The sequence below is a fragment of the Candida orthopsilosis genome (genome assembly GCF_000315875.1).
Source record: "Candida orthopsilosis Co 90-125, chromosome 6 draft sequence".
Taxonomy (NCBI): domain Eukaryota; kingdom Fungi; phylum Ascomycota; class Pichiomycetes; order Serinales; family Debaryomycetaceae; genus Lodderomyces; species Lodderomyces orthopsilosis.
In genome coordinates this window covers 820,709-847,721 of record NC_018300.1, presented here as the reverse complement: position 1 = coordinate 847,721, position 27,013 = coordinate 820,709, and the positions used below count along the sequence as shown (strand labels likewise).

At 38.1% G+C, this 27,013-nt stretch overlaps 12 protein-coding genes across 12 annotated transcripts; 6 read left to right on the top strand and 6 right to left on the bottom strand. All coding sequences in view use genetic code 12, as the record gives it.

Annotated features, from left to right (window-relative positions):
* Positions 1-57: 57 nt before the first annotated feature.
* Positions 58-3,192, top strand: CORT_0F03970 (hypothetical protein; the record flags this gene model as incomplete). The annotated part of the gene is made up of 1 exon (XM_003870700.1): positions 58-3,192. One exon carries the CDS (start codon positions 58-60, stop codon positions 3,190-3,192), a length of 3,135 nt encoding a protein of 1,044 aa, XP_003870749.1.
* A 1,737-nt stretch (positions 3,193-4,929) lies between these two features.
* CORT_0F03960 (Ctr1 copper transporter) lies at positions 4,930-5,712 on the top strand (the record flags this gene model as incomplete). Its single annotated transcript, XM_003870699.1, has 1 exon — positions 4,930-5,712. One exon carries the CDS (start codon positions 4,930-4,932, stop codon positions 5,710-5,712), a length of 783 nt encoding a protein of 260 aa, XP_003870748.1.
* Positions 5,713-5,777: 65 nt separating this feature from the next.
* On the bottom strand, positions 5,778-9,026 carry CORT_0F03950 (Sec8 subunit of the exocyst complex; the record flags this gene model as incomplete). The annotated part of the gene is made up of 1 exon (XM_003870698.1): positions 5,778-9,026. The coding sequence occupies one exon, from the start codon at positions 9,024-9,026 to the stop codon at positions 5,778-5,780; it is 3,249 nt and encodes a 1,082-aa protein (XP_003870747.1).
* Positions 9,027-9,431: 405 nt separating this feature from the next.
* On the top strand, positions 9,432-12,554 carry CORT_0F03940 (Mms4 protein; the record flags this gene model as incomplete). The annotated part of the gene is made up of 1 exon (XM_003870697.1): positions 9,432-12,554. The coding sequence occupies one exon, from the start codon at positions 9,432-9,434 to the stop codon at positions 12,552-12,554; it is 3,123 nt and encodes a 1,040-aa protein (XP_003870746.1).
* A 49-nt stretch (positions 12,555-12,603) lies between these two features.
* Positions 12,604-13,455, bottom strand: CORT_0F03930 (Fes1 protein; the record flags this gene model as incomplete). The annotated part of the gene is made up of 1 exon (XM_003870696.1): positions 12,604-13,455. The coding sequence occupies one exon, from the start codon at positions 13,453-13,455 to the stop codon at positions 12,604-12,606; it is 852 nt and encodes a 283-aa protein (XP_003870745.1).
* A 717-nt stretch (positions 13,456-14,172) lies between these two features.
* Positions 14,173-15,474, top strand: CORT_0F03920 (Pgk1 phosphoglycerate kinase; the record flags this gene model as incomplete). The annotated part of the gene is made up of 1 exon (XM_003870695.1): positions 14,173-15,474. One exon carries the CDS (start codon positions 14,173-14,175, stop codon positions 15,472-15,474), a length of 1,302 nt encoding a protein of 433 aa, XP_003870744.1.
* Positions 15,475-15,595: 121 nt separating this feature from the next.
* CORT_0F03910 (Fat1 protein) lies at positions 15,596-17,548 on the bottom strand (the record flags this gene model as incomplete). Its single annotated transcript, XM_003870694.1, has 1 exon — positions 15,596-17,548. One exon carries the CDS (start codon positions 17,546-17,548, stop codon positions 15,596-15,598), a length of 1,953 nt encoding a protein of 650 aa, XP_003870743.1.
* Positions 17,549-18,322: 774 nt separating this feature from the next.
* On the bottom strand, positions 18,323-20,065 carry CORT_0F03900 (hypothetical protein; the record flags this gene model as incomplete). Its single annotated transcript, XM_003870693.1, has 1 exon — positions 18,323-20,065. One exon carries the CDS (start codon positions 20,063-20,065, stop codon positions 18,323-18,325), a length of 1,743 nt encoding a protein of 580 aa, XP_003870742.1.
* Positions 20,066-20,321: 256 nt separating this feature from the next.
* On the top strand, positions 20,322-21,755 carry CORT_0F03890 (Cox15 cytochrome oxidase assembly protein; the record flags this gene model as incomplete). Its single annotated transcript, XM_003870692.1, has 1 exon — positions 20,322-21,755. One exon carries the CDS (start codon positions 20,322-20,324, stop codon positions 21,753-21,755), a length of 1,434 nt encoding a protein of 477 aa, XP_003870741.1.
* Positions 21,756-21,819: 64 nt separating this feature from the next.
* Positions 21,820-23,736, bottom strand: CORT_0F03880 (Yer140w protein; the record flags this gene model as incomplete). The annotated part of the gene is made up of 1 exon (XM_003870691.1): positions 21,820-23,736. One exon carries the CDS (start codon positions 23,734-23,736, stop codon positions 21,820-21,822), a length of 1,917 nt encoding a protein of 638 aa, XP_003870740.1.
* A 771-nt stretch (positions 23,737-24,507) lies between these two features.
* CORT_0F03870 (Rtr1 protein) lies at positions 24,508-25,350 on the top strand (the record flags this gene model as incomplete). The annotated part of the gene is made up of 1 exon (XM_003870690.1): positions 24,508-25,350. One exon carries the CDS (start codon positions 24,508-24,510, stop codon positions 25,348-25,350), a length of 843 nt encoding a protein of 280 aa, XP_003870739.1.
* A 49-nt stretch (positions 25,351-25,399) lies between these two features.
* On the bottom strand, positions 25,400-26,953 carry CORT_0F03860 (hypothetical protein; the record flags this gene model as incomplete). Its single annotated transcript, XM_003870689.1, has 1 exon — positions 25,400-26,953. One exon carries the CDS (start codon positions 26,951-26,953, stop codon positions 25,400-25,402), a length of 1,554 nt encoding a protein of 517 aa, XP_003870738.1.
* Positions 26,954-27,013: the final 60 nt, after the last annotated feature.

The window sequence follows — 27,013 nt, the reverse complement described above, 5'->3', positions numbered from 1 at the left end:
CGATTTGATCAAATCGCAACATTACGATACCCCTCCCCCCTTTATACTACAAACACTATGGACTTCGAAGAACGCTTAGCAAGAGCAGAAAGATCGGATTCACCTTCATTAGTTGGTGCATCGTTAAGATCTGCGGACGACTCACCACACAAGAATTACATTCATCCAGAAAAGTATGTGTCGTCAAGAGCTGAATCGAGATCAAAATCGAGAACAAGATCAAGTAAATTGAAACTGTCAATCACTGCCTCTTTGGATGATTTGATCAATGAAGGTGCATTGTTGGGCTCTGAGGAGGATTTTGATAAGTTCTTGGATAGTGACGGTACTGTCAAGAATGAGGCGAAATACACTAATAAGTTGGATGAAGAAGGCATCAAGGAAGAGGATGAAGGAAAGGAGAGTATCGAACCCGAAGAGATTCAACAAAAGATCAAAAAGGCGATTGAGGGAGATGAACCGTTGAGAGGAAGAAGTGCGAAAGTAGAGGGAAGAAACTTGGAAGAGAATCCTGTAGGAAAAGAGATAAAGCCAACTAGTTCCAACAACGCTGCATCCTCATTCTACAAGCAGAGTGACTATTCTACCCCAAATTTGTCAGACTATCAATTGGATCAGAACATTACCGACCACAATGATTTTGTCAGCCATGTTAAATCTTACAATTTGGAAAAGTTACCTCGCTCTAATCTGTCCGTGGGGGATGATGAGAAGGCTTCTACATTGTCGAGACCATCATTCCACACTACATTATCCTCAGCGCAGCAACAGAGATTAGAGAGTAGTTTGAATCCTTTTCACACCGATAGACCAAGATCAAGATCCAGATCTGCTAACCCAACATCACGAATTGCCGCACGCTCATCATCATCCTCAAGTCATTTAGCTAGAGGCGATTCGTATAAGAATGTTCATGGAGATGAGCCTTCCAAGTACGAGTTACCACCATCTTTCTCAAATGACGAATTAAAGGAATCGGAGGAAGAGGATAGAGGAAGGGCAGCAAGGCCCACTTTGGGAGATTCTATTGCTGCTGCCGAGGCCAGGAAAGCTAGAGGAGAAAACGATCCTTTTATCCCTGAATTCGAGTCTAATCCAATTAGTAGAGAACCCTCTTTGGTGACAACTGGAGATTATACCAATTTTGAAGTGGACAACCCTCGCTCCCCAGTTAAATACAAACCCAATGCAAGATTTATCAGGTCTAGCTCAAGCCACCCAATGGATGAAAAGAATGATTCTAATGTAGATGGATTGATGGAGGAAGGTGCATTGGTAACAGATGATCCGTATGCGTCGATAGATCAATTGGACAGCTTGATGGAGGAGGTTTTGCAAGGAAAGAAAGAGTCAGGGCTGAAAGAAGGAGGTGAAAAAGTCAAACTGAAGAAGCACGAGAAGACAGACTTAAAAGATGAAGGGGATGCTAAAAAAAAGGGCTCCTTGGTGGAAGAAAAGGGAGAAGATTTAGCGTCTCCAGAATCCAACGAGAAGTCAATGAAAGAGGATGAGAAGAATGTTGGGGACGTCACTACTTCAGTCAAGAAAGAAATTAAAGATGAAGTTACAAGTGACGAGCCAAATGAGAAAGTAGCGGCAGAAAACTTTGACTCGCTTGAGGCAACGGAGTCCAAAGACACTGAAGAGGAAGAGAATATTACTTCAAGTAAAGAGCCGGCAAAGGATGAAAAAGAATCAACACATGAAGAATTAATTGAAGAGGATGCAAAGCGTGCTGAAGTTGAGGGAAATGAGAAAGATGATGCCGATACAACCACTTTGAAAGAAGAGGGCGCTTTGACCAGCGAAGATCCTTTTGAGCTCGTTGAAGAAACTGAGTTGAGGGAAGGCGTGCCTACTGATGACTCAAAAGAGAAGAAGTCCAAAGTACCAGAGGAGAGAAAGGAGGATGATAACGCAAAGTTAAGAACGAGCAAGACAAAACCAGAGGACAACTTGATTCAGGGATCGCTCAATACCGATGGGCCTGCTGACTTAGAGAATATCGAGAAAGAAGAAAATGAAGGGCTCAAAGAGAACGCAATTGAACAACAAGAAGAGAATGAAGGAAAAATACCTAAAGATGAACAAGCAGAAATGGATTCGGCCGAGAAGAACAAACCGAACTTGATTGTTGGTGGAGCCGATGAAATAGAACTGGTTGATAAAGAAGATTCAGAAGAGTCTAAACCAAAAGAGCAAGTTAATGATGAGGCGCCATCCAATGAAGGCACCGAGATAGAAGCACTGAAGTCTAAGGACATTGACAGCTCTAAGTTGTCCAAACAGGAGCAAGTTGACGATGAATTACAAGCGGGTAAAGACAAAACCGATGGAGAACCCACGTTGATAACTTCGGAAGAAGATTCATCTGACAAGTTATTAAGAGGAACTCTCAATGCAGATGGTCCTGAAGACTTGATTGAGGAAAAACGCGAACATACTGGAAAGGATGTTCAGGAATTACACTCGAAGAAGGATGCTGAGACAACTGAGGAGACTGGGGATAAGAAAGAACATGAAGTAAAGGATGAGTCCAGTAAAACAGCCGAATCAGAAGAGACTGAGTCAGCCGATGATACTACACCAACAGCTGAATCAACTAAAGAAGATGAAACACCCGAGGAAGTCGAAGCAACTAAAGATACTCAAGAAACTAAATTATCTGATACTTCCGATCGGGCCGCTGTATCTAAAGAAGCTGAAACTGAGAAAGAAAACACCGAAAGTGCTGCGGCTGAGAAAGGCATTGACGCAGTAGCAACTAAGGTTGAAACAGGCAGCGAGTTAACAGTGAAGTCTCCTGAAGGTGGACTTGAAGAATCACCAACCACAAAACCAGAAAAGAAAGCTGATGTTATCGATGAATTTGATGATTTGGAAGACATTTCTCCAGAAGAAATTCGCAAACATCTTGAATTGCAACCAATTTATATCTTTACTTCATTAGCCGGTGGCGCTCAAATTATTCCACGGACCAACAGACTAGCAACAATATTGCAAGCTAATGGAATTAAATTTGAATATAGAGATTTGGGTACTGATGAAGAAGCTAAAAAGATTTGGCGTCGACAGGCTGCTGGTAAGACTTTGCCAGGTGTGGTTAGAGGTGACGATTTTGTTGGAAATTGGCAAGAAATTGATGAGGCTAACGAAGAATATCAAGTGAAGGATTTATTGTATAGCTTTTAGAGGGTGCATCGGAGTTTGAGGTTGCCAAATTTTTACTTTAGTATTTATTAGCAATTACATGTAGATTTACTCTGTTGCACTAACAAGATTAGTGCTTGATTTTTTCATTTTTTTGGATGTAGAACGAAACAAATTCCTATGTGTTTCAAAAGTACACTGGTTCCAAATTGCATTCATTTGTCAGTTGTCATACCTTCTAGCCTAAGTTACAGGTTCGCGCACATGCACAACACTTCGTTGGCAACGTTCTCTACCTTCCTTGGCAGATTATTTAAACATGATAGTTAAATCCAAGCCTCTGATTAGTCACCACTTGTTGTAATCAGTGCCTTCTCACGATAACCACCCATGCCAATTGATAAAATCAAATAGTTTTATTAGTTATAGTCGGGAGCTCTTAACATACACGTGACATCGCAATTTGGAACTTTTATCAGTCGTCCTTTGAAATCACTACTTCGGATTAGCTTGCGAATAGCATTGGAATCAACATATGCATTGTGACCCAAGTACTCGATTGACAATATCATAAAATATTCAAATGCATGCCGGCTGATACGTCTAGTCTCTGAATTATTTTCATCTGGAAGTATCTTTATGCCCAAGACTTCAGTATTGAACCAAAAAATCTAATTGGGAGAAGGAGTGTGATAAAGTTCGATAAAACCTCAAATAAACGTTGAATTTGTGATTCTTTAATGCTTGATTTCCATTCGAAAAGAAGAGTTTGAGGGTCACCTTACAGTGGATATAATTATACAATTGATGGCTGGTATCCTCTGGCACAATGTCAAATACATCTCTACTGAAAAGGAACTTCTCAATAAGCTCTATTAGTAAATTTTTGAAGTGCATGGCATATAGTATCACGCCATTATGATAAAAATGCTTAAGGTTTCAGCTTCTCATTGGATATCTGCTTGGATAGTTAAAAAAACAGGGCAATTTCAAAGCTAGCCTATTGTTGTTTCCTTATATAATGAAGCACATGCTTAGGCGAAAGCGGTCACTAGCCAGTCAAATATGCTGGCAATAATGACATCTTTTACACCTAAAGTGCGATACTGATCTTCAATATTACCAAGGAAATTACAATAAGCAAATTACGTGAATGCATTTGACAGATCCATTTCGGGTATTACCAAGCGCAAATTGCCAATACTGCGCAATTAACTGATAGAGTGAGCAAATTCTTCTTTGAACATCATCTACAGTTGATAAACACTAATAACTATGCCCCACTTACATTTAATTCAACCCTATATATAGTGCTTGCTCAATGCTCATTGGTTGAAATGTAGTGCGCAAATTTTGTTCCTACTTTTGATCGGTTCCGATATCCCAATTGGGAAGTGCTTATATTGCGCAGTGAGCCTCACTACTTTCCCCAATAGGAAGTGACAAAACTGCTCAAAAAAGTATCACCATCTCATTAATACACAAAAACCCATATCATATGCAAAATCAAAATTAAGATTGAAAAATAGAATAGAAAGAACCGTCCGACTATCGAAGAATGGTTTACTACACATAATATAATCATAATATATTCAACAGTCTTTACCTTGTGAGCAAATATTGATCACATTCAATCAGTAATAGAATAATAACTCGTTTGAAAGTACATTCGTTCAATACAATAGATCTAATCACATACACATATATATAAAGACATATCTTTTCCATCGGCAGGTATTAGTAGCATAACAAAAGAACAAGGACACATACAGCACAAACATGTACAAAAGACACGATATGCATGACATGAGTTCATCCTCAATGGATATGGGGTCAATGGCTACTACAACAATGAGTATGGCAATGGAAACAATGGCTCATGCCATGAACCACAGTAGTTCAAGCAATAGCAGTGGTGGTATGGGGGATATGGGAGATATGGGGGGTATGAGTAGTATGGCTAGTATGCACATGTATTTCACTAGAGAATTTAAAGATTATCCCGTCATTTTCAAAAGTTTATCAGCTTCGACAAAAGGTGAAGCATTTGGTATATTTGTCTTGTTATTCTTTGCTGCATTTTTTGCTAGGTTCCTAGAGTTTATTAGAAACTATTTGGAAGAAGTTGTATGGCAAAATAAAAGCTATAGTGAATTTGAAGCTGGTGTTGTCAATCATAGTGCTAATTTACAACCTGCCACGTCGATACAACCAACTGGTGCTGCTGGCGCTGGTGCTGGTGGTTGTTGTACAGGAAGTGCTGATGATGAAGATAGTCTTGATAAACATGTATCAAGTGATGATGTTATTGTACAATCACAAGAGTCCCACTCATCGAAATCGAATTTACCAATCGCTAGTACTATAATGAGAGATGCTATACGGTTGGTGTTATGTATCGTTCCTGATTTATTTGGATACACATTGATGTTGGCGGCAATGACATTCACGTTGACGTATTTCTTTGCTGTTGTTATTGGATCTGGTGTTGGGAGATTTGTCAGTGAACGATTAATGGAAAAGTTTAGAATAAAACGCACACCGCCAAGAAATTGTTGCTAGAGGAGAGCTGTAAATACTTTTAATAAAAAAATCCTTAATAAACTAATCAACTAAAGGCAACTCTCTTATTCTATTATTTCATCAATTTTTTTAATTAAGTCATTATGCTTGTCCTTGTTAAACTGAGAACCATTTCCGTCAGCCAATTTTTCACTGTAAATTAATCTAGCTAAATTATGATATTGCAGTTTAGTATATTCTGATCGATTTGATTTGATACGATTCAATAAACTAAACTCATTCAAAGTAAACATTTCAAAATATAATGACGACTTGGTAAAATCAATAGCTTGAGGAGTAGTAGATAAGCTTCGCAAGATTTGTTGTAAAGTTGAAATATTCAACAATACTCGTTTAATACCATTATTATTAATCTTCTTAACTTTAAAAGAGCCTTGAATCATGGCATCGTTTAAAAACTGACTGAATCCAATAAAAATACTATCTTTATCCTCTACTTTCAATGCTTTTGTCAATTTAGTATCAATAGTGAAAATTTCTTGATTAAAAGAAACAACATACGGATCAGCATCCCCAGGTTCAGTAGTAGGGACCCAATCCATAACATTGAATGATAAATTTAGATAATAAATGGCTTTACTTCTCAACTCATACCTTAATGCTAACAATGTTTGATCACGAATACCTTCAAAATACGCAATCACATCGTTAAATTCAATTATCTTTTCTGAACTTAATGCTAAGAGGATATTGTTTTGAGTGATGTCTAATGAATTGGTTGTGAAATTAAGTGAAGGACGACCATTTTCTAAAAAGGACCAATTGTACCTTAGTTTTTCAACGGGGGAAACAACAACGGAGTTAGAGCCATCTTCTCCTATACCATAATTGGATTGCTTTCTGACTAAAGTTAACCATGTCAAAATCCATGAAGTGGTTAATAATAAGTAAACAACATGGGAAAATGTATCACTATCCAATAGATTATCCTTGTTAATTACAGAATTTTGAATTTCGTGAAGCAACATACCATTCTCAGAAGCAATAAAGTTGGTGAAATTGGCATTGTTCTTCTCGTTCAACTCAAGTATGATGGTTCCACTAACCTCAGTCAACGCATGCATCTTCATCCATTTACTAATTTGCAGCACTGGTCTACTCATTGCACCTTCAGTTGATAACAAGTCTTGAAATAACTTTCTATACTCTGTAGCAAAGCTCTGCAACGTTTGTAAAACCGTATCTGATATATCCTCTCTATAAGTAAGTGATGTATTCAATATAAGGCAAAGTTCCAAAAACAATCTCTTGAAATTAAATGCATTTTCATAAATCACAATAGTTGATTCATTATCAGCACGGGACTCTTCTAGTAACTCCAAGTCGGTATTTTGACTCAATGTGATAACGTCAAGTTTCAATCCAGAAGGTTCATTCAACCTTACGTGCCCACCAGTATACGTCCCACCAACCTGGTCACTAAATACCATATCAATAGCCGCTTTAAAATACGTCAAAAAGGAAGACTTCATAAAATCGCTGAAAAATTGAAATGCGAAATTATCACTGCTATTCTTTTTGCCATGAAAATTGGTAAAAATTCTATGGGATCCTTCAACGAATATTAGCAATGGTTCCAAAACGATTCTCATGTTGAATAAATTTTTGGGTGTCAACACTTCAACTTGGGTATTAAAAGATTCATCTTCAAAATAAGGTGTTTGCATAGTGAGGAGCTCTTTATCATTAGTATCATCAATATGAAAACCGGGAAAAATGTCAGCAAGTGAATCTTGAAGCTCCTGTGCAGACTTTGTAGAGCCCCAATCAACATTTTCAAAACGGAATAGGTTTCGTTGGTGTAATGCTTTGTGAACTTTTCTGTGATCTGTTTTATCAACTAAATTGACACCAGAGTCTAATGCCCCATCATCATATATATAGCTTATAATCAAATTCAGTAACTCTTTTTTGGTAGAATCCCATACACGCAACAGATTTTTGGAATGTCCAGTTGAGGTCGAGTAATTTGCATTCTGCCCCTGTGCCACAACCGACGCAATTTTTTCAATAACCTTGTGTTTTTGAAATGCAAGTAAACATCGCACAGTTATCGATCCAAATAACTCTTGAAGAATAACGACGGCAGAATCACTAAAGTTTTTATGTGCCATTACATCAAGCAACGAATCTTGCTCAAAATGTTGTATCTTACTAAGTTTAGAAAGTGCATATCCATTTCTCAGCTTTACTTCCTCGGTAACTCTATTGATTAACCCATGCAATTCCAGTTGATTTGACTCAATCAACGTTTCAACCACTTGTTGTAGCCTACCCAATTTAAAGGCAGTGACCAAAAGCATGTACATGTAGTAGAAACTTTCATTTGATGTGTTCATCTTTAATAAAGTAGTGTAATCAATTGCTCCATCATTTTTCAAACCATTTTCGTGCAAATCCGGTAATTGCAGAGTCAAGAAGCCACTTACTGGAGCAGTCAAATAGTCGACCACTTCCAAAATATCCAAGTTGGCTGAGTTATGTACATACTGTTCCAAATTCTCCAGCTTCAACAAAGCTTTAAAAGATGCCATTTGTGGACTGGTAGAGTCTATAATGGACTGCCATAAGGAAACACCAGTATTGGATATAGAGCTGTTATTTTTCAGATATATTTCATTCTGCAACTCATCAATAATCATATCATACAACTTGTTCGATTGTTGCTCGAGATAGAACTTTATATCACTCATTGCAGGTAAAGACCACAAACTATAACGCTCAGCCGTCTTGTACCCATTTGCAATAACATCGTACACCTCATGAAGTTTCTTCTCATTGATCAATTGCTCTACTTGACCAGGTATCTTGTTCATTTCTCGTATGGCATCAATTATGTCAATCAGTTCAGCATATCTCGCCGAAGCTTCGGACAATTCTCCCAACACAGCACTCCTATCATGCATTTCTTTATTCGATGTTTGTAGGAAGTTTTTAATACTTTCTGAATCCTGTTGCGACTTGTCCAAAGTCGACAACAACATATGGTAGGATCCAATACTATTGTTAAACAACTCATAATGTTCATGGACAACACGTCTTAATGACCCCTCAGTCAGTTTCTTGAGTCTTTTGAATTCATCAAGTCGGTGGGCCAAGCCAACTGAACTATCATCTAATAATGAAATGGCTAGTTCTATTGGGTTGGCATTGTCCTCCAATATACGTGGCCAATCATACCTAATAGTGCTATAGATCTCTTTCAATACTGTGACAGATTCATCCTTTGCACTTTCCGACTGGGGTATGCTATATGATAATCTTCTTCTCGACATTGGTGTTGAAGGGTTCATATTGTACTGGTTTGCGGATCGCTACAAAATCGAAATGTTCATAAAGACGACAAAATTGGTAGCGATAGAACCATAATGGTTGAGAACCTGCAACAAATCCCTGCGTGACACATATATTGTAGTGAACCAAGTTTGGTATCAACTTTGCTAAAGAGATTTGGTGGATACTATCATATTAGAATTTTGAACCCTTCCTTCTTTTGAGTACTAGCCCCTGACCTATACTTTGGGAAATTTCATAATTTTCATCAAAGTCAAAAACGCGTACATCTAATTTATCAATTTAATTGAAAACACGATTTTAAATTGAAGGGTTCCCATTTCACCACCCAAGTCCATTCACACTCGTTCACACAGCTAAGCTATTACGCAAAGATAACTATCCTGTCTCAACAGAGCTGCGTTATGGATGGGACAATCCAAGCAAAACAAGATCCCGACACCGCGTCTGATGTGTCTCATCCCCCTCCACATCAAGCTAACACAAATCAACAAAACCCTTATCCTGATGCAAATATATCGTTGAACCAACAACTACCGACGGTGTCAACAAATCAATCCATACGGACTTGTCTGAGCCTGCAACAATATGCCCACTCGCATAGTAATGCACCCCTCACTTTCAACGATAGCTCACCAATTGAAGGTATGCATCTGTTTTTAAATCACCCTCCAGGCAGGAGGCGATCCCCTTATATGCATCTTAATGATTTGAATCAACCGTTACCCCCAATAGGCTCATCTCCTGGGGATGATCCATATGCAAGCATACCACCCGCACGCCGACCTCAAAACAATTTGGTTCGCAATGGCTTTACCAGCTCATCGCCAGTAGTGAATATACATATACACAGCTCAATATATGTCAATGGTTCATCACCATCGAATCAATACCAGCAATCAAGTACTGGTAGTTTCCATAATACGACACCCTTTTCATTTCAACATCAAACAGAAAACAGAGTTGATTTACAAAGTAGCGCATTTCAAGGGCCATCACGCCCGTCCAATAACATTCAGTTTTCATCCAAGCGAAGTTTTGACATGTCATCTGGTGGCCCACATGAACCTCAATTGTTTGTCAATAGCGCGTCGAGCACGCCGAGCCAAAATAAAGCTAATTGGGCACCTAGAGGCTACAATGAGAACACGCACCACTCAAGTCCCAGTACGGCAAATTATTCATCCCCACAAGTACAAGAGCTTCCAAGTTTGACTCCAACGCACAGCCAATCTCCAGCGTTGAATCAAATCAATAGATTACCAAGTAGTCCGTTCGCCACGGGAAGTAACAGGCCGCCAAATTCTACTACCAAGAGCTCTTCAGTGCCTATTGCAACTCCTAAAACTCTGAAGAGAAAATTCAAAATGTCAATGGACGATTTAGAGAGCACTTTCCGAAGCTGGAGTGGAGCCCCTAAGCCGAGAACACGGAGTGGAGATCTTGGCGAGGAACAGAAATTTATTACAGCTGAGAAGAAACCGGAGATGGTTATCGTAAACACCAATACACAAAATTCAAAGCTTACTACTTATCAAGAATGCAATACGAATACAGTTGGGACATCAGCTCCAAATTCGACCTATAGTGAATTGAAGATACACAACCCGCCCTTATCAAAACCAACCAGCCATACCACCCCTGCCGTAGAGCCTAATACGATTGAAAAGGAACCGGAAATGGTTACTACAAGAACTTCGACACAAGACACTAAACCCGCATTTGTTCAAGTAAGCAATCTGCAAGCAATAGGTCTACTGGCCACCAATTCATCCTTACCTAAGTCATCAACTGTACAAAATGTGAAACCAATTGTAATTGAGCTATCAGACGATGATTCAGAAGTGGAGGCTACAAAACCTTTTCTGGTAGCACCAGAGACTTCAATAATTGTTATCGGAAGCGATGATGAGGATGAAGCTGGGCCAATTGCACCTACAAATAATTCCAAGCATGAAAAAGCAATGAACACATCGTTGATATCATCACCTATACTGGTGAAACCTAGGTTTGATTTCAAAAACATCTCAGACTCAATTACCGACTCTTCCTTTTCGTTCACAAAGGTTGATACCAAACACGCTGTAGCTCCGGAAGCCAAAAAGCCTCCAAAACTTGGCCACAACACCCCAGTTCAAGAATCCAAAGATTTTCTGGATGATAACCCATTTGACTTACCTCCCCAGCCAGCGTTTATTCAATGGCTAAGTTCTGATGAAGAGGACTATGCCAAAGATATCGCTCTAGGTACAAGGACAACTACAAGTAGTATTGTCAAAAATAAAGCAGATCCAATAGTATCAGAATCGTTGCCTATCCATAAGGACGTAAGCAACACAAGGACCGTGGGAATGCCAGTCTCGTTGACCAACAGATCTACTGGTAACTTAAATTATCAAAAGACTGGCATTGCAAGCAGATCTAAATCTGTACTGAGTGCCCGATTTTCCAGGCCGGCTACTGAGATTTCCTTGAAACCAGTGAAGCGAGCTAGCACAACCCAAGATGGAGAGAGCTCTACAGCAAAGAAAGCAAAAAAGTCTAAAACTGATAGCTTGCTTGCAGAATTACCTAAAATTGACAATTTTGAGTATAGCTATAAGGAGTTACAGGAAGCCAATCGAGTGAATAGAAAGAAAGAGGAGTTACATGCAGAGATGGAGATTTATATCAGCATGAAACCTTACAACGTCTTGAAAGAGTTCACAGAAGAATTTAAGCTGAAAGTTGCAACTTTTGAACTGGAGTTGCCTTTAGTGTACTGGAACAGAAACGCCAAGGCGGAGTACATCAAAGAGAAGGATTACTTTATTCCCACTGCGGCAAAGAAAGTGGTACAACAAACGTTTGTCATGTACTATTTGGCCCAAGATTTTTTAGACAAGCTACATTCAAATAAACTCAAAAATGATGTGTTGAAAGGAACTGAAGAAATGTGTAAGATTTCGACCCACAAGTATCACGTGATTCTTTTAGTTGAAGGATATGATCAATTAATTAACAAGATAAAATCATACAAGCAAAGACAGTTCCGGTCACAAGTCTTAAATGGCGAAGAACAATCAAAGAAAAAGAAAGATGATGAGCAAATGTCAAAATTTCCTGAACCGATTGAGATTGCAAAGTTGTTTAATAGAGCTCAATTAGATTTAAAGGTTAACATTTTTCCAGTTCGTTCTCGACAAGAAGGTGTAATGTGGTTGAACTCTTTCACTTACACCATTGGATCAGCTTTATATGACAAGTATGAGAGAAATCAAGGATTAGCAAACTTGGGAGTTGTTAGATCGGGTAGTGATACCAAAGCAACTTTTTTGCAATCAATTCAACATTTCCCACGTATGACGCATTCAAAGGCCCAAATATTACAATCTTCTCATGGATCCATGTATCTGATCTATTCTAAATTTTGTACATCGGGTACATTGGGTAAAGATACGCTTGGAAGAAACATTGTACCTCCATCAGTTGATTCAACAATGTTGAACTTTTTTACATCGGATGACCCTGACAAGGCAATCACATGAAAAATTTCGCACATTTCAGAAAATAGTCTAATATAGAGCTATACAGTGTTTACTTCTTAGTAACTTGTTTTGCACGGTTGAGATCGTCAATATTGATTTTATCACTCAATCCCTCAACCACTTGGATTCCCCTGTCTACCTCAAATGTTTCTTCATCTGAAAAGTTGTATCTCAAACGATGCAACTCAGAGATTATGTTTAGTGATTTGTCAACCAAATTGGTGTTTGAGTCCAAGTTCAATACCGAAGCAAGATAATGAACCAATTTTGACTTTTTGAACCGACTTTCGATATCATTATCCAATCCATTACTCAATATTGATGACACTAGTGACAAAACTCTCAAATCGAATTTTGAATCTTTGGAATCGAGCTTGACTAAATCCCATCCTGAAGATTCATCAAATTGTTTGTAACCAGGTTTGTAGTTTCTAATATACGAGGAAATTGCATAAAGTGCTTTGTTTTGTAAAGATTTGTTTTGACCATCTCCAGCAATTGTAATCAATTCTTGCAAACCATTAGTCTTTGCAAAATCTTCTTGTGACTTGGGATTATTCTGAACAGCAGTTCCTATAATACCACTAACAGTTACCCTCAAATCATCTGGTACGTCACTCTTTAACAAATCCACAATAGGATGCCACAAACCTAAGTTTTCTATATTGTTTGCATTATCCATATTTTCAATCAACATTTCAAAATTCTCCAATGCAATTTCTTTATCCTTGTCCTCAACTTTAGGATTGTGAGCAATTGCAATACTTTCTTTCATCAAAGCGACCTCATCTGGCCCTCCAAACAATTGGTTTAACAATTTTGGGTCTGGCTCGCCAATTTTGGCCAATGCTTCTTTATCACCAGCTTGTTGGGCAATGGACCAATGTAATAATTTATCCATAGTTTAACGAATAGCTTAAGAAGTAGTTTTTTGATTGATAAAACGTCCCTTTATGTTGACTATTTATAACAACTGAAGGTCTATAATGATTGAGAAAAGGTACCTGGTTTTGCTATATTCGAGAAGCTTCTGATAGCTTCTTCGCTGTGTCTCATCTGAAAAAAGACTTCAGTGTGAATTTTGCGACACGACATTGAAAATGTTTGAGTGACGTATGTCTGAGAAAGTGAAGCTGTTTAGACCAGCCAGCAATCGAACTGGTGTCAATAACCACTAAACAAAGTTTTGGGAAAAGCCTTGTTAGGCTAATCTGCATGCACTCATGTGATAAAAGTACACAACGATGGCCAATGGCAAATGATGTAGAATAAAGTGGTTATACATTATGACGGATTTTTGAAACCCGGGGAAACATTCTATTTTTTTTGAGGTCATAATCGCGAAAAATACTACGGTACCAACCTTTATCTTACGCAAGGAATAAAGCATGTGGTATCTATGCATATCGTCATAGAATGATCCGAATGTGTAGCCTCAATGCAGCTTCAAAATCGAATGACAATAAACCGAATCAGCGAATGTCTCTCTAAATTTCACGGTGTATCACAAACATCCGAGGTGGTAGCAATCCCACTCACCCATTTGCGATCCCTTTTTTTCCCGACGATTATTTAAACCACTAAATTTTTCACATTCCCTTCCTTCTACTTTCTTTGGATGAATTTAAGCTCAATTGCAAAAAGAGTATCAACAAATAACACCAAAATGTCATTATCCAACAAATTATCCGTTAAAGACTTAGATGTCGCTGGTAAAAGAGTTTTTATCAGAGTTGACTTTAATGTTCCATTAGATGGTAAAACTATCACCAACAACCAAAGAATTGTTGCTGCTTTACCAACTATCAAATACGTTGAAGAACACAAGCCAAAGGCAATCATCTTGGCATCACACTTGGGAAGACCAAATGGTGAAAAGAATGATAAATACTCTCTCAAACCAGTTGCTGCTGAATTGGAGAAATTATTAGGTAAAAAAGTTACTTTCTTGGACGATTGTGTTGGTCCAGAAGTTGAAAAAGCAGTCAATTCAGCTTCAAATGGTGAAATCTTCTTGTTAGAGAACTTGCGTTTCCATGCTGAAGAAGAAGGTTCATCAAAGGACAAAGATGGTAAGAAGGTTAAAGCTGATCCAGAAGCTGTGAAGAAATTCAGAGGTCAATTGTCATCATTGGCTGATGTCTACGTTAACGATGCTTTTGGTACTGCTCACAGAGCCCACTCCTCAATGGTTGGTGTTGAAGTGCCCCAAAGAGCTGCCGGTTTCTTGATGTCAAAGGAATTGGAATACTTTGCCAAAGCATTGGAAAACCCAGCCAGACCATTCTTGGCTATCTTGGGTGGTGCCAAGGTTTCTGATAAGATCAAGTTGATTGACAACTTGTTGGACAAGGTTGATTTGTTGATCATCGGTGGTGGTATGGCCTTCACTTTTAAGAAAGTTTTGGACAACATGTCTATTGGTAACTCACTTTTCGATGAAGATGGTGCAAAGAATGTCAATGACTTGGTTGCTAAAGCCAAGAAGAACAACGTTGAAATCATCTTGCCAGTAGACTTTATTACCGCTGACAAGTTTGACAAGGATGCCAAAGTTGGTGAAGCTGACGACAAGGAAGGTATTCCCGAAAACTGGATGGGTCTTGATTGCGGTCCTAAATCAAGAAAATTATTTGATGACGCTGTCGCTAAAGCCAAGACTATTGTCTGGAACGGTCCACCTGGTGTTTTTGAATTTGACAACTTTGCTGGAGGTACCAAGAACTTGTTGGATGCTGTTGTCAAATCAGCAGAAAATGGAAACATTGTCATCATTGGTGGTGGTGATACTGCAACTGTTGCCAAGAAATACAATGCTGTTGACAAGTTGTCCCACGTTTCCACTGGTGGTGGTGCTTCTTTGGAATTATTGGAAGGTAAGGAATTACCCGGTGTAGTTGCCCTTTCAAACAAAAACTAGGCTATAAGCATTATGCTACATAAATAGGATAGTTTGAATAATATAAAAATCTTTATTTTAAATCTAGATATATCAGATATGGGGTAAGAAGTAAAAAGTTTAGAGAATAAATCGTTTGCATCTATAATTTAGCTTTACCAGCACAAATTTGAGCCCAATCAGCCTCTGTCAATTCACTGTACTTGTTTCCATTCAACCAATAAATAAGCTCATCACCACTTTCTCCCTTTGGTAACTTTTGTTTTTTAAATTGGTTTTTAGGAACTTTATGATTATGCGAAGCCTCAATAGATCCAATCTTGACGAATGCAGGTTGTGCATAACTAGGTAATGATTTTTGAGAATGGTCAAAAATCTTTTTCAAAACATCAACATGTTCCAACTCATCTTTTGGTTCAATAACTGCAAAACAAGCTCTACCCTCATGATTTGGAACTTGTACACCAACAACGACAGATTGTTTAATGGCGTTTGAACCCATCAATTCGTTTTCGACTTCGGTGGCAGAAACATTTTCTGATTTCCAACGGAAGGTATCTCCCAATCTATCAACAAAGTAGAATAATCCATCTTCATCCATTTTCAACAAATCACCAGATCTGAACCAAGCATCACCTTTTTTGAAAACATCAAATAAGATCTTGCTACTGGTAGCCTTCTTGTTTCCGTAGTAACCTTGGAATGATCTACTCACGTCTTGTGGATTAATAATTCTCATTAATAACTCACCCGGTTGATTGTAGTTAGCTTCTTCATAGAATCCAGTCTTTGGGTTCTTCCACATTTCATTTTCATCTTCTGGATCCATCTTGACCAACTTTTGTTGCGTGTTAAGCAACAATGTAATTAATGAACCATATTTTCTACAAGCACCCTTTCCAAACTCTCCATATTGAATGTTTGTCGTGGCAATTGGTGATTCAGTGGCTGCATAGAATTCACCAACACCTTGAATATGGAATCTGTTTTTGAATTCAGTCCAGATATCACGTCTTAAACCATTACCATAAGCGATAGTGACGTCGTGTCTTTGCTGATCTGGGTGAGGAGCAGAGTTTAATAAATAACGACAAACCTCACCCACATATTGGATATGAGTGGCTCCAACTAATCTAGCTTGGGTCCAGAACGAAGTAGCCGAAAACTTTTGGGCGATTGAAACACATCCACCGTTCAACAAAGTTGGACAAACTCCCAACATAGCGGCAGTAGAGTGGTATAACGGCATAGCAGTCAAAACGTTGGAATTGTCTCCAACTTTCATGATGTATCCAAAAAACACAGAAGCCATAAAAGCCTTTCTCCAAGACATAATACCAGCCTTTGGTAAACCAGTGGTACCAGATGTATAAATCAAAGCACATGCACTGGAATCTGTATCTTGTGGTCTTCTGGTTTCATCTTTGGCCCTGTATTTTGGAGTTGATTTCGATTGCAATCTGTCAAACAAAGCAAACTCGTCGAGGAAATGTAACTTGACATGTGGTAACTCTTCATGTATATGTTGTTCTGTTTCTTTTATCGGTCCAGCACAATCTGGGTCAATAAATACCTGCGTAACATCTGCTATCTTGAGACAATGAACCAACGGTTTGTCTTTAGTGTTGAAGTTTAAAAACGCTGGCAAAGCGCCAATATTCCACAATGCCAACCACAATACGATAAATAATGGTTTGTTCATACAATCCACCCCAATGGTTTGATTTGCAGTGACACCATACTCGTTCTTCAAGATGTAGGAAAATTTCAAAACCATGTTATACAACTCCTTGTAAGTATATTCTTCAACCTCAAATTGGTCATCAAGAATTTTGAAACCCTCGGCATCGGTTTTGACTGGAGGTGGGTTCTTCTTGGGTCTTGGAAATGCCAAAGCTTTATTATCTTTGTACTTTCTTGCAGATTCTTCAAAATAGTACCAATAGGAAGCTTTTCCTCTCAGGGACTTCCATATGTAAGGCAAAGCATTGGCGACTACCTTACCTGCCAATTTGACGTCATCTTTAATCAAATATTTTGCTTCTAATAGCTGACTTCCAAGTATTGCTGCTGCTGCTATTTCAAGTCCTGACATTGTGATAAGTGTATATTTTATTTAGTAACTACTTGTAATGGGCAAATCAACTTTAACGGATAAAAGTACCTTGCCTATATATTTATATGAAATATTTCTGGGGAGGGACAAAATTGAAACTGTGAAAAAATGATTGATGGTACAAAGATAGCACAAGGATTTTCTTTCTTTTTTCTGAGTCGTTATATAGGAGCAGTATTCAGAAGCCTAGAGAAAACAATAGAATTTGGCGGAGATAATGCATGCGCTACTAAACAAAAGTAGAATTAAAAGCTTCAAAGAGGGTGCCCAATGTGGCGAAAACGATATCCTCCATTACTGTTCTCAGTAAAGGAATAAACTACCCTGTTTGGTGTGAATTGTTGTGTCTTTCTCCGCAGCAAAAAAAAACTTTAAAGTCCGCGCACGTCATTGCTTGATTTCCAATCCTGTGATTTTTTGACATGTATAAATGAAATTAGAATACAAACAATTAGAGGAAGTACTTCATTGAATCCAATCAAATGTATACAAGCAAGAGCGGTCAAGTGATATGGGGAAATAATTCAAAAAAACCAAAGAATGCCCACATGTGTTGTTGTATATGACATGGATTATGATTTCACATGTGTGCGGTGTACATTAAACCGAGTATAAATTCATTGGATTACACAAAAATACATTTTATTTCACATGGTGAGAATTTGCAACTTTGAGATATTGATAACATGGACAGAAGGATCAAGGATGGTAAAAATAGTGGAACGAAACCCCTTACATTTCGGTAAGAGATCATTAGCTCTTTCTTTCTTGAACAAAAAGACGCTCAGTATACTCGCTAGATAAGGGTAAGCTTGATGGTAGATGACTCTCACTGTCCAATACTTCCAATTGCCAGATCTCTGCTTCCTTCCCACATTCAAGAATAAGTCCGAGTATCTCTTTGGACCTTTTGTAAATAGGATCCAGCTCGAGATTCAGTAAACCCTTCTTTAGCAAAGATTTCAACTCAAAGTTGGAGTCCTTGAGGTAAACGTTTACGCAGCAATTTCTGTGGTTTGAAACTAGAAGCTTCGTCATCTCGTAAAAGAATAACTTTGATCTATTATTGGAGGAAGCCTCTGAAGCTCTAGCAATCATTGGTAAGATTTGGATGTAATCATTGCAGACACTCTTTTTAATGAGCTCACGAATAACGAGACCTAGTTTCAACTCATTTTCCTTAGCGACATCCTCTGGTAAAGCAATGGCCGTTTTCAAACCCAAAAATAAGTTGAACAAAACGTGAAGAATCGACATTTGTGACTGGATAGGAGGCTGTCTTCCGTTCCATTTGACAAATTGTTGTTCCATGCTCAACCTCCTCGGAGTTTGTACTTGGTATCTAGCATGTGACCAGCAGTATATCAACATACATTCAAGTAGTTGTACTGTGAGAGTTGCACTGCAATACGACCATAAATCAAAAAGAATACAAGTGTGGACCAAGTCTTCGATACATGTGTTGAAATATCCCAAGAAGAGGTTAGGGTTTTCAAAAAATTCAGTCTGCTTTCCAATTGAGACTAGTTTGAAAGCTGCAAGCACCTTCTCAGCTTTCAACTCAGACTCATTCAATGATTTCAGAATCTCCATAAGTGTCTTATTTGCCTCCCAAGCATGTTCAAACCTGGTTGTGGGGATGACTACCAGGCATGTTACCAACCGTGAGATCGGAATTCTCCGAATTCCTTCGGGGGCCTTATGAATAACATCCAGATTCAATTTGCTTGTATTGAGACTGTGTAATTCAGCTATGGTATAACGAATCCTGTCATCCTTGAATGATGAAACCAAAGGCAGCAGATTCTTTGCGTATTTGCTAATAGATTTGTCGCTAAACCCACTAACTTGATCCTTGTGTCTTCTTTCAGAACCGGTGCCATCCAAACTTATCGCAGCACTTGTGAGTGCATATTTCTGTTGTAAACCCCATTCTCTGTTGTCTGTGGTGGGAGTGTCATTAGCAAATTTTGTGAGTCCAGACTCGTCTTTTATATTGGGAACTAAACCCAACGGTTCTTGTTTCTGTATAACCTTTTCCAAACTCAGTAAATCGCCTCCGTTGATAGTGATTTTCTGTGCCTCTTGATCTTCAGTTTGCGACCATTGTTTAAGTTTGAGCTCATCGTTTTTCTCTGATTCTTTCTTTGCTTTTTGAAACAATAGGTATTCTCTAACACCGAAGGATATTACAGCAGACACGATAAGCACTAAAATTAAAGTCATGAGAATATAAAATGAATGAGAAATTAAGGAGTTATTGAATGCAATCAAAGGAGACACCAAATTGTGATGGTCATCGAAATTGAAACGATCCAGAGCTCCTAACTTCAAGTATGCTTGGTCATGATGCTTGTAAATGTACTGAGGCTCCTTAACGGAGAGCTTTATATATTGTAGATGTGGTCGTGGCTCAGGGTTGAAGCTCCTTTTCTTCAAGAATTGTTGGTAGTGATTGATTTTAGCTTTCACAGGATTCAGGTTATGATGACTCATCTTTGTTATAATATGGAGTTAGAGGAATTAGATCAGGTAACTATGGTGGTCTGGCCAGGGGGTGGGAGAGTAATAGTGGTGAAGTTTTTACAACCAAACTTTACTTAGTAAGAGAATTTGGCTGCTAAACGAGCATAATATGTGTGCATGGATGTAATTTTACAACCAGTCAAAATCTTGATCAATGTAATCAGATGTTTTTTTAATAACCCCTTGAGATAGGTAGTATTTTTATCAGTTTACAGCTCATTGAGAAATGTTTCACAGGGCTAGCATCTTATTGTCAAAGTCAAAGCTAGGTATAGGGAAGTCTACTACACTATTCCCCTCAGCTTTCCCTGTACGTTCTAGAATATCCTCGTCATTATTTAAACAATGTCAAATCAAATTTTCAACTTCATACAACCGCGCTTTCCAAACCAAAAGAGCATACTCCACTATATCATCAACATTTGAGTCAGCTTCTAAAGCTACACGTGCAGCTCATAGAACCAAGCCAGATGTTGTTCCCCCCAAATCAGTGGGATATTGGTTAGTAGGGACATCAACTTTAATTTTCGGGATAGTTGTTTTGGGAGGTCTTACAAGACTTACTGAATCTGGTCTTTCCATCACTGAGTGGAAACCTGTCACAGGTTCAATTCCTCCACTAAATGAACAAGATTGGATAAATGAGTTTACCAAATACAAAGACTCACCCGAGTTTAAACAATTGAATTCACACATCACATTGGAAGAGTTTAAATTTATCTTTTTCATGGAATGGAGCCACAGATTAGTTGGAAGATGCATTGGTCTTTTTCTTATAATCCCAGCAGTGATATTTTATGCAAGAAACAAGTTTACTCCGAGACTTACTAAAAGAGTCATTGGCTTGACGGGTTTATTAGGTTTACAGGGAGCCATTGGTTGGTGGATGGTTAAATCGGGGTTGGACGAAGAACAATTGGCTGAAAGAAAATCGAAGCCAACTGTATCGCAGTACAGGTTGACTACTCATTTGGGAGCTGCATTCTTGATGTATCTTGCAGTATTGTATACTGCATTTGAAGTTTTAAATGAGAATAAATTGATCACCATGATCAAAAAGGGTAAGGGCCAAGCTGTTGAAACTATTCTCGGGCAATTGCAAAATCCGGCATTGAGGAACACTAGATTAATAGCTTTGGGTTTGTTAATTTTGACATTTGTAACTGCAATGTCTGGTGGTATGGTTGCCGGTTTAGATGCTGGTTTGATATACAACACGTTCCCTCATATGGGTGATGATTGGATTCCAAACAAGAACGAGCTTATGTCAGATGTATTTTCACGTAAGCTGGATAAATCGGATTTGATATGGAGAAATTGTTTGGAAAATCCAACTACTGTACAACTCATTCATCGAATTTTTGCAACAACTACATTCTTTGCAGTGTTAGGAGCACATATGTATGTCAACAAGAGAAAAGCAATTATTCCCAAGACGGCAAAATCCATGATGCATGCAACAATGGGTTTTGTAGCATTGCAAGTTACATTGGGAATTAGTACTTTGATTTATCTTGTACCTATACCTTTGGCTGCTGCCCATCAAGCAGGTGCTTTAGCATTGTTGACTGCGGTGTTGGCATTCTGTGCAAGGTTGAAGAAACCTAGACCCGAATTTGCGAGGTATGCAAGAAGCCTAATAACGAAGAGAACGGTATGAACAAGGGGGGGGCTTACGTAAATAGATCTACTTGTAAATAGTGAATGGTACATTCTATAGCATTCTACCATATACGCTTACTTGACATTTCGTATCGCGTGACTTTGGCCAATCCCTCGTCCTCATTGTCACCCCAAGGCAGTTCTTGCAAAGCTCCATTCAATAACTGCTTATTCCTCTTTTGCTCTGGTGTTTCGGGAACGACCTCATCGATATCGTATAGATGTGCTCGAGTGCTGGGGTTTATGGTAGAAGGCTCTGTGTTGGGTGAACCAGGTAGATAAGATAATTCAACCGGCGAAGATACAAAACTAGAATCATCAAATGTGCTCATTGAATCCTCTCTTGGAGATGGCGTATTTTCAACTTGAGTGTCTATCAAGATGTTGTTTTTAGCCCTTTTGGCAAGCTCTCTTTGGCGCGATTTATGCGATTCAACTGACCTATTGGCAATCTTAAAAATCAACAACACCAAGATGATTCTAACTAGTAATAGGGTGAAGATAGTTGCTGTGATAAATACGAGACTCGCCAATAAAGTACGAACATTAGTGGAGCATTGAATAATGAAAATCTGTTTAAAATCACCGATAGTCATTCTCAAAAAGCAAACGGCTAAAGCCAATAAAGGTAGTCCAATTCGACGTGTCAAGACAATAAAATCAGTAAACTCATGGCTTTTGCTAGAATCTTCAGAACTTGTTTGAAACACTTGCAAAAAATCCAAGCATGAAACATACAAAAAATTGCGATAAACTCGTGGTTTTATCTTATTAAATTTTGAAATAAAGCAATGCTTTAGCCAATCCACAAATATTTCACTTCCGATTACAACAACACCAGGACCAAAAACGGCACCTAACCAAATATTCCACTTTTTCCAACTATCGGGAATAAGACCATGAGCAGAATTTAGTTGTAACAAGTTTCTCACTGCTATTATACCCAACATCAACGATAACTGGAACCTCTCGGATAAATCAGCCATTGTTATTTGAAACAATCCTTCTCTATCTAGCTTTTTGAAAACTGAGCTTTTCAACTCTGCAAATTGATTCGATAGTAGCAATGTTAATAGCGCATTGGAATATGAGTTTGCTGCCACATTTAAAGAAACACATTGGTATATCAAGATGTACGCGTGAAATGACAAGTAAAACACTGAAATGAAATAAAAAGTAATAAACCTTCCCACTTGGTCTACTGAGGAGATTTGAAAAAGTATGTTTATGATATCTTGTCCAATGGATGAGCACAACTTCTCAGCAACTTCCAATACTCCAAACATGACGTATAGTTTGATATCAGCTTGACCTCTGACATCGTGATACATTTTGGAAATATCCAATTTTCCTGAAAATAAAACAAACAACGCCATGGCAATCAAGCTTAGGGTAATGACATCTTTTTTTATCGAGCTTAATTGATGGATTACATTTTGCTTGGGATTCTTGATGTAGGTGATAAGTACTTGTGAAGCAACAAGAATGATTTTAATGGGGGCTAGCGTAAAAAGGGCAAGGAATGAGTTGAGGCAGACAAATAATCCGAAAAGCATAAATTTTTCCAAATACCACGGTATACTAAACATATTGACTAGCTCCTCGTACGATTGGTTATCTCTTTGATCTCTATCTGCCGTAGTAAGGTTTTGATTCTTTGCACTGGTTAGTGTGGGTAAATTTAGCTCCAATTCAACCAATTTGAACAAAGAAATCCCACTTTGCTCTCGTGACACTTCATTTAAACCTATTTTAGAGAAATACTCAGATATTGAATTTCGTATCGTTTTATGCGGTGGCTCCTGTGACAGATCATCTTCAAATGTGACATGTTCTGTCTTTGCTTTCGATTTTGCTTTAGCTTTGGTGATCACTTGAGTTGATAATGGTTTCCCTTTGGGTTTCTTATGACCAGATATTTTGCCATTGATATTACTTGTCAGTCGTTGTTTTCCCATTGATCTTTGAAATTGATGCATCTGAAAAGTCCTGCTTTTATCCGCTTCAATGATCTTACATACATACAATATAAAGTATCAAATGTCACAAAAACTGTGTAGAGTCTTTAGTTGCGACATTGCGTAAAGCACGACAAAGGGACAACACCACAATTTATTGGATATGTTGTAGCAACCAAGCACACCTCAGGGAGTTGAAGGGAATGATACTCGTACAAGATAACCCTTCTGTTGCCATTAATGTCATCCTATGGACCGTAAGTTTAGTTATGTGTCGTCCACTACAATTTTGCACAAACAAATGAATAGAGCCTAGGTGTTTACAATCGTTCTGCCTGAGTAGCAAGAAGCACACAAGAGAATTGTAAAGCTTTATATAGAATCTTCAATTTGGTGGAGTTGCATTGGTTAAATGTCTGTGTCTGAGTTGAATGATGTAATAAGCGCCCACGCTTTAATTTTATCTTTTCTCCAATTTGATAAACTCTTCTGATTAGAGGAGAGTATAAATACTTTGGCCATTGAATATTGATATGCCCCCTTTTATACAACTTCTTCTTCTTCTTCTTCTTCTTCTTCTTCTGGTTTTCTTCTCTCTCTCTTATTTCTGTAACACCTTAGTTCCATTTCATGATTCTACTATTACTACTACGATTGAAATATACTTTACAACATCTTTCGCATAGCATAGTAAATCTATAACCAAGAACAAAACAGCACTGATAGCGTCACACTTTGAAATTTCCTACCCACCAAGACACACGCTACATTGCAAGTACACCCCACCAAGCCATGGAGTTAATGACAATTGAAAAGTTTTTACCGTACTTGGAACCATATGCCAATAAAGAACTTCTAACGCCAGCCGAAGCACTTCAATTATCTTTGCTCATCACCGAATTGCTTGTTGACGATTATGTTGATTTTGGTTTGTTGAAATTCTTATCGAGATTCCTCACACAACAGTCATATGATGAGATAATAGAAGAGCGAAACATTGAGCATGAATGTGGTTATCCATTGTGCAATAATCAACCAAAACTGTTGGTTCGAAGACTAAGTTTGAATAGTAACGGTACCACAACTGCACTGATGTCCGATATTGGCGCATCAACAAAGTATCAAATATACAACCGGAAACCATCAATCATATTACCCAACACTTACAAGAGTCAATATTGTTGTAAGGACCATTATCAGGCTAGTATATTTTATCGCAATCAACTATCCAATGAAGCAATATTTGCTCGCAAGGACATTATGGTGATACCTCCATTCCATGGTGGCAAAAATTGGTATGAGAATTCAATTACGTTGTTAGAAGAAGTAATTGCCAAACACAAAGAGTTGAAACAGGAAGGTAAGACAATGGCTGAAGTAGTGGCAATGATGAATGGGCTTAGTATGAATGGAGATGAAATGAATGAAGATACAAACCAATTGATTAAATTGATTGAGGATTTTGAAATCGTCGAAAAAGAAGTTGATCATCATGGTCATCAGATTGTTGAAGGGAAAATACCTGAACAAGCTATTGAAAGTGATGATGATGATGAAGTAGATTCACGTTTAGCGCACAACAAGATTGAAGGCTACATCACTACAAATAAGAGTTTTGGTGGGTATGTGGTATAGTGAATAGCTTGGTAACGACTATAATGATTTATGAAAAAAAGTCTCTATTTTAAAATCTATGTACAATTTTGGTCATAATTTCATTAATTTTCTTTCTTAATTCATTGCCAAACTCGAAATAAGGAAAGTCATGAGACTTTAAGAATTCCCCTAAAGTCTTTCCACGGCCAACTCTCTCCTCTGTAGGAAATTTATCAAGACTAACGCTTTGCAAATCGTTTCTGAGAACTGTAGAGTTTGCTGGAGTGACAATCTCACTATGTTTAAACACATTAAACGCTTTGAGCTGATGAAGTAAATTGGTGAATCGTTCCACTTTATCTTCATATCCTTCATCGAATCGTTGTTGCAAGCTTTTCTGCAACTCAGACAAGTCCAACTTCGACTCTTGTAAAACTGTATCGTACTTTGTAGCAAGTTCATTAGACACTATGTCCAAATGTTCGGTCCAATTGAATTGATCAAGATCAATAACTTCATTAAGATCTCTCCCATCCAATTTCCGCTGTTCAATTTCACAAAACAATTCAAATAATTCCTCACATTCACAAAGCTTCTCATAATATTGCCTCGGTTTCATCAATTCTTCGGCTCCAAATCCTCGACTTCCACTGACAGGGTAACTTCCATCTCTACTCATATTCTCCTCTTCTAATTCATGAGTCGTCTCCCATATCTTTTTGATTCGAGACCATAGGACTTGTTGACGTATCAAATAGGCAAGTTTCTTCCGTCCTGGCTTATGTTTAAATGGTGATAACAAATACGGTAATGGAACTGTGCCCGATTTGTTTTCTTTGGCTGTTGCTTGATATGGACCTTTTTCATTAACAATGGTCGCGATTTCATCCATTTTCATATCGTTTAAATCAAACACGAGGGACGGGATAATGATTGACTCGATATATTCTTTGTCAAATGATTGATCAATGATTTTCTGTGTCAGTCCTTTAATTACATGATGAGAATCGTATTGGTCTCCATTAGTTTGTAGTGTCTCTGGTGTATACGGGAGAAGATGCGGGTTGGAAATCTTTCCCGCATATTGTAATTGATTGAGGTATCGTAGAATCAACGACTGGCCATTCTTTGAAGCAATTTTTAAACCTTTAGCGATAAAATCATCAACATCTTGATCGGTCAATAAATCCGATTCTTTTAATTTAACTTTGCCTCTTTTTCGTGACATGGCAAGTTTACTTTCCCTTCCCCTTAATGTATCAATCCGTTTCTCTTCCAATTCTTTGCGGTTCTTTAAAAAGGAACTTCGTCGTTGGCTCCATTCAATATATTCCTTGCGGTGCTGGTGGGCACACTGTAGGAGATTTTTATGATTTCCATTTTCCATAGCATCATCTAACGCATCAATAACAGTGAGACCCTTCATTAATGCCTGTGCCATTTGATAGGTGTTGGTGTATTGTTTAGTAAAGGCTTCATACATGCCAACTTTCAATTCTTCAGACAACACTGATGCATTATCTATACTCAGTTTCCTTAACTTATATGATTTCCGTAGTAGTTCCTTGTATAATTGGCATATTGACCGTTGATACTCCGGATGTTGTCTAAGCGTATTTACTGTCTGTCTCAATGGGTTCATCGCGTCATCGTTTGTTAACACTTGGTTTCGCAGCTGGTGATAATTTTGCAAGTTTTTCAA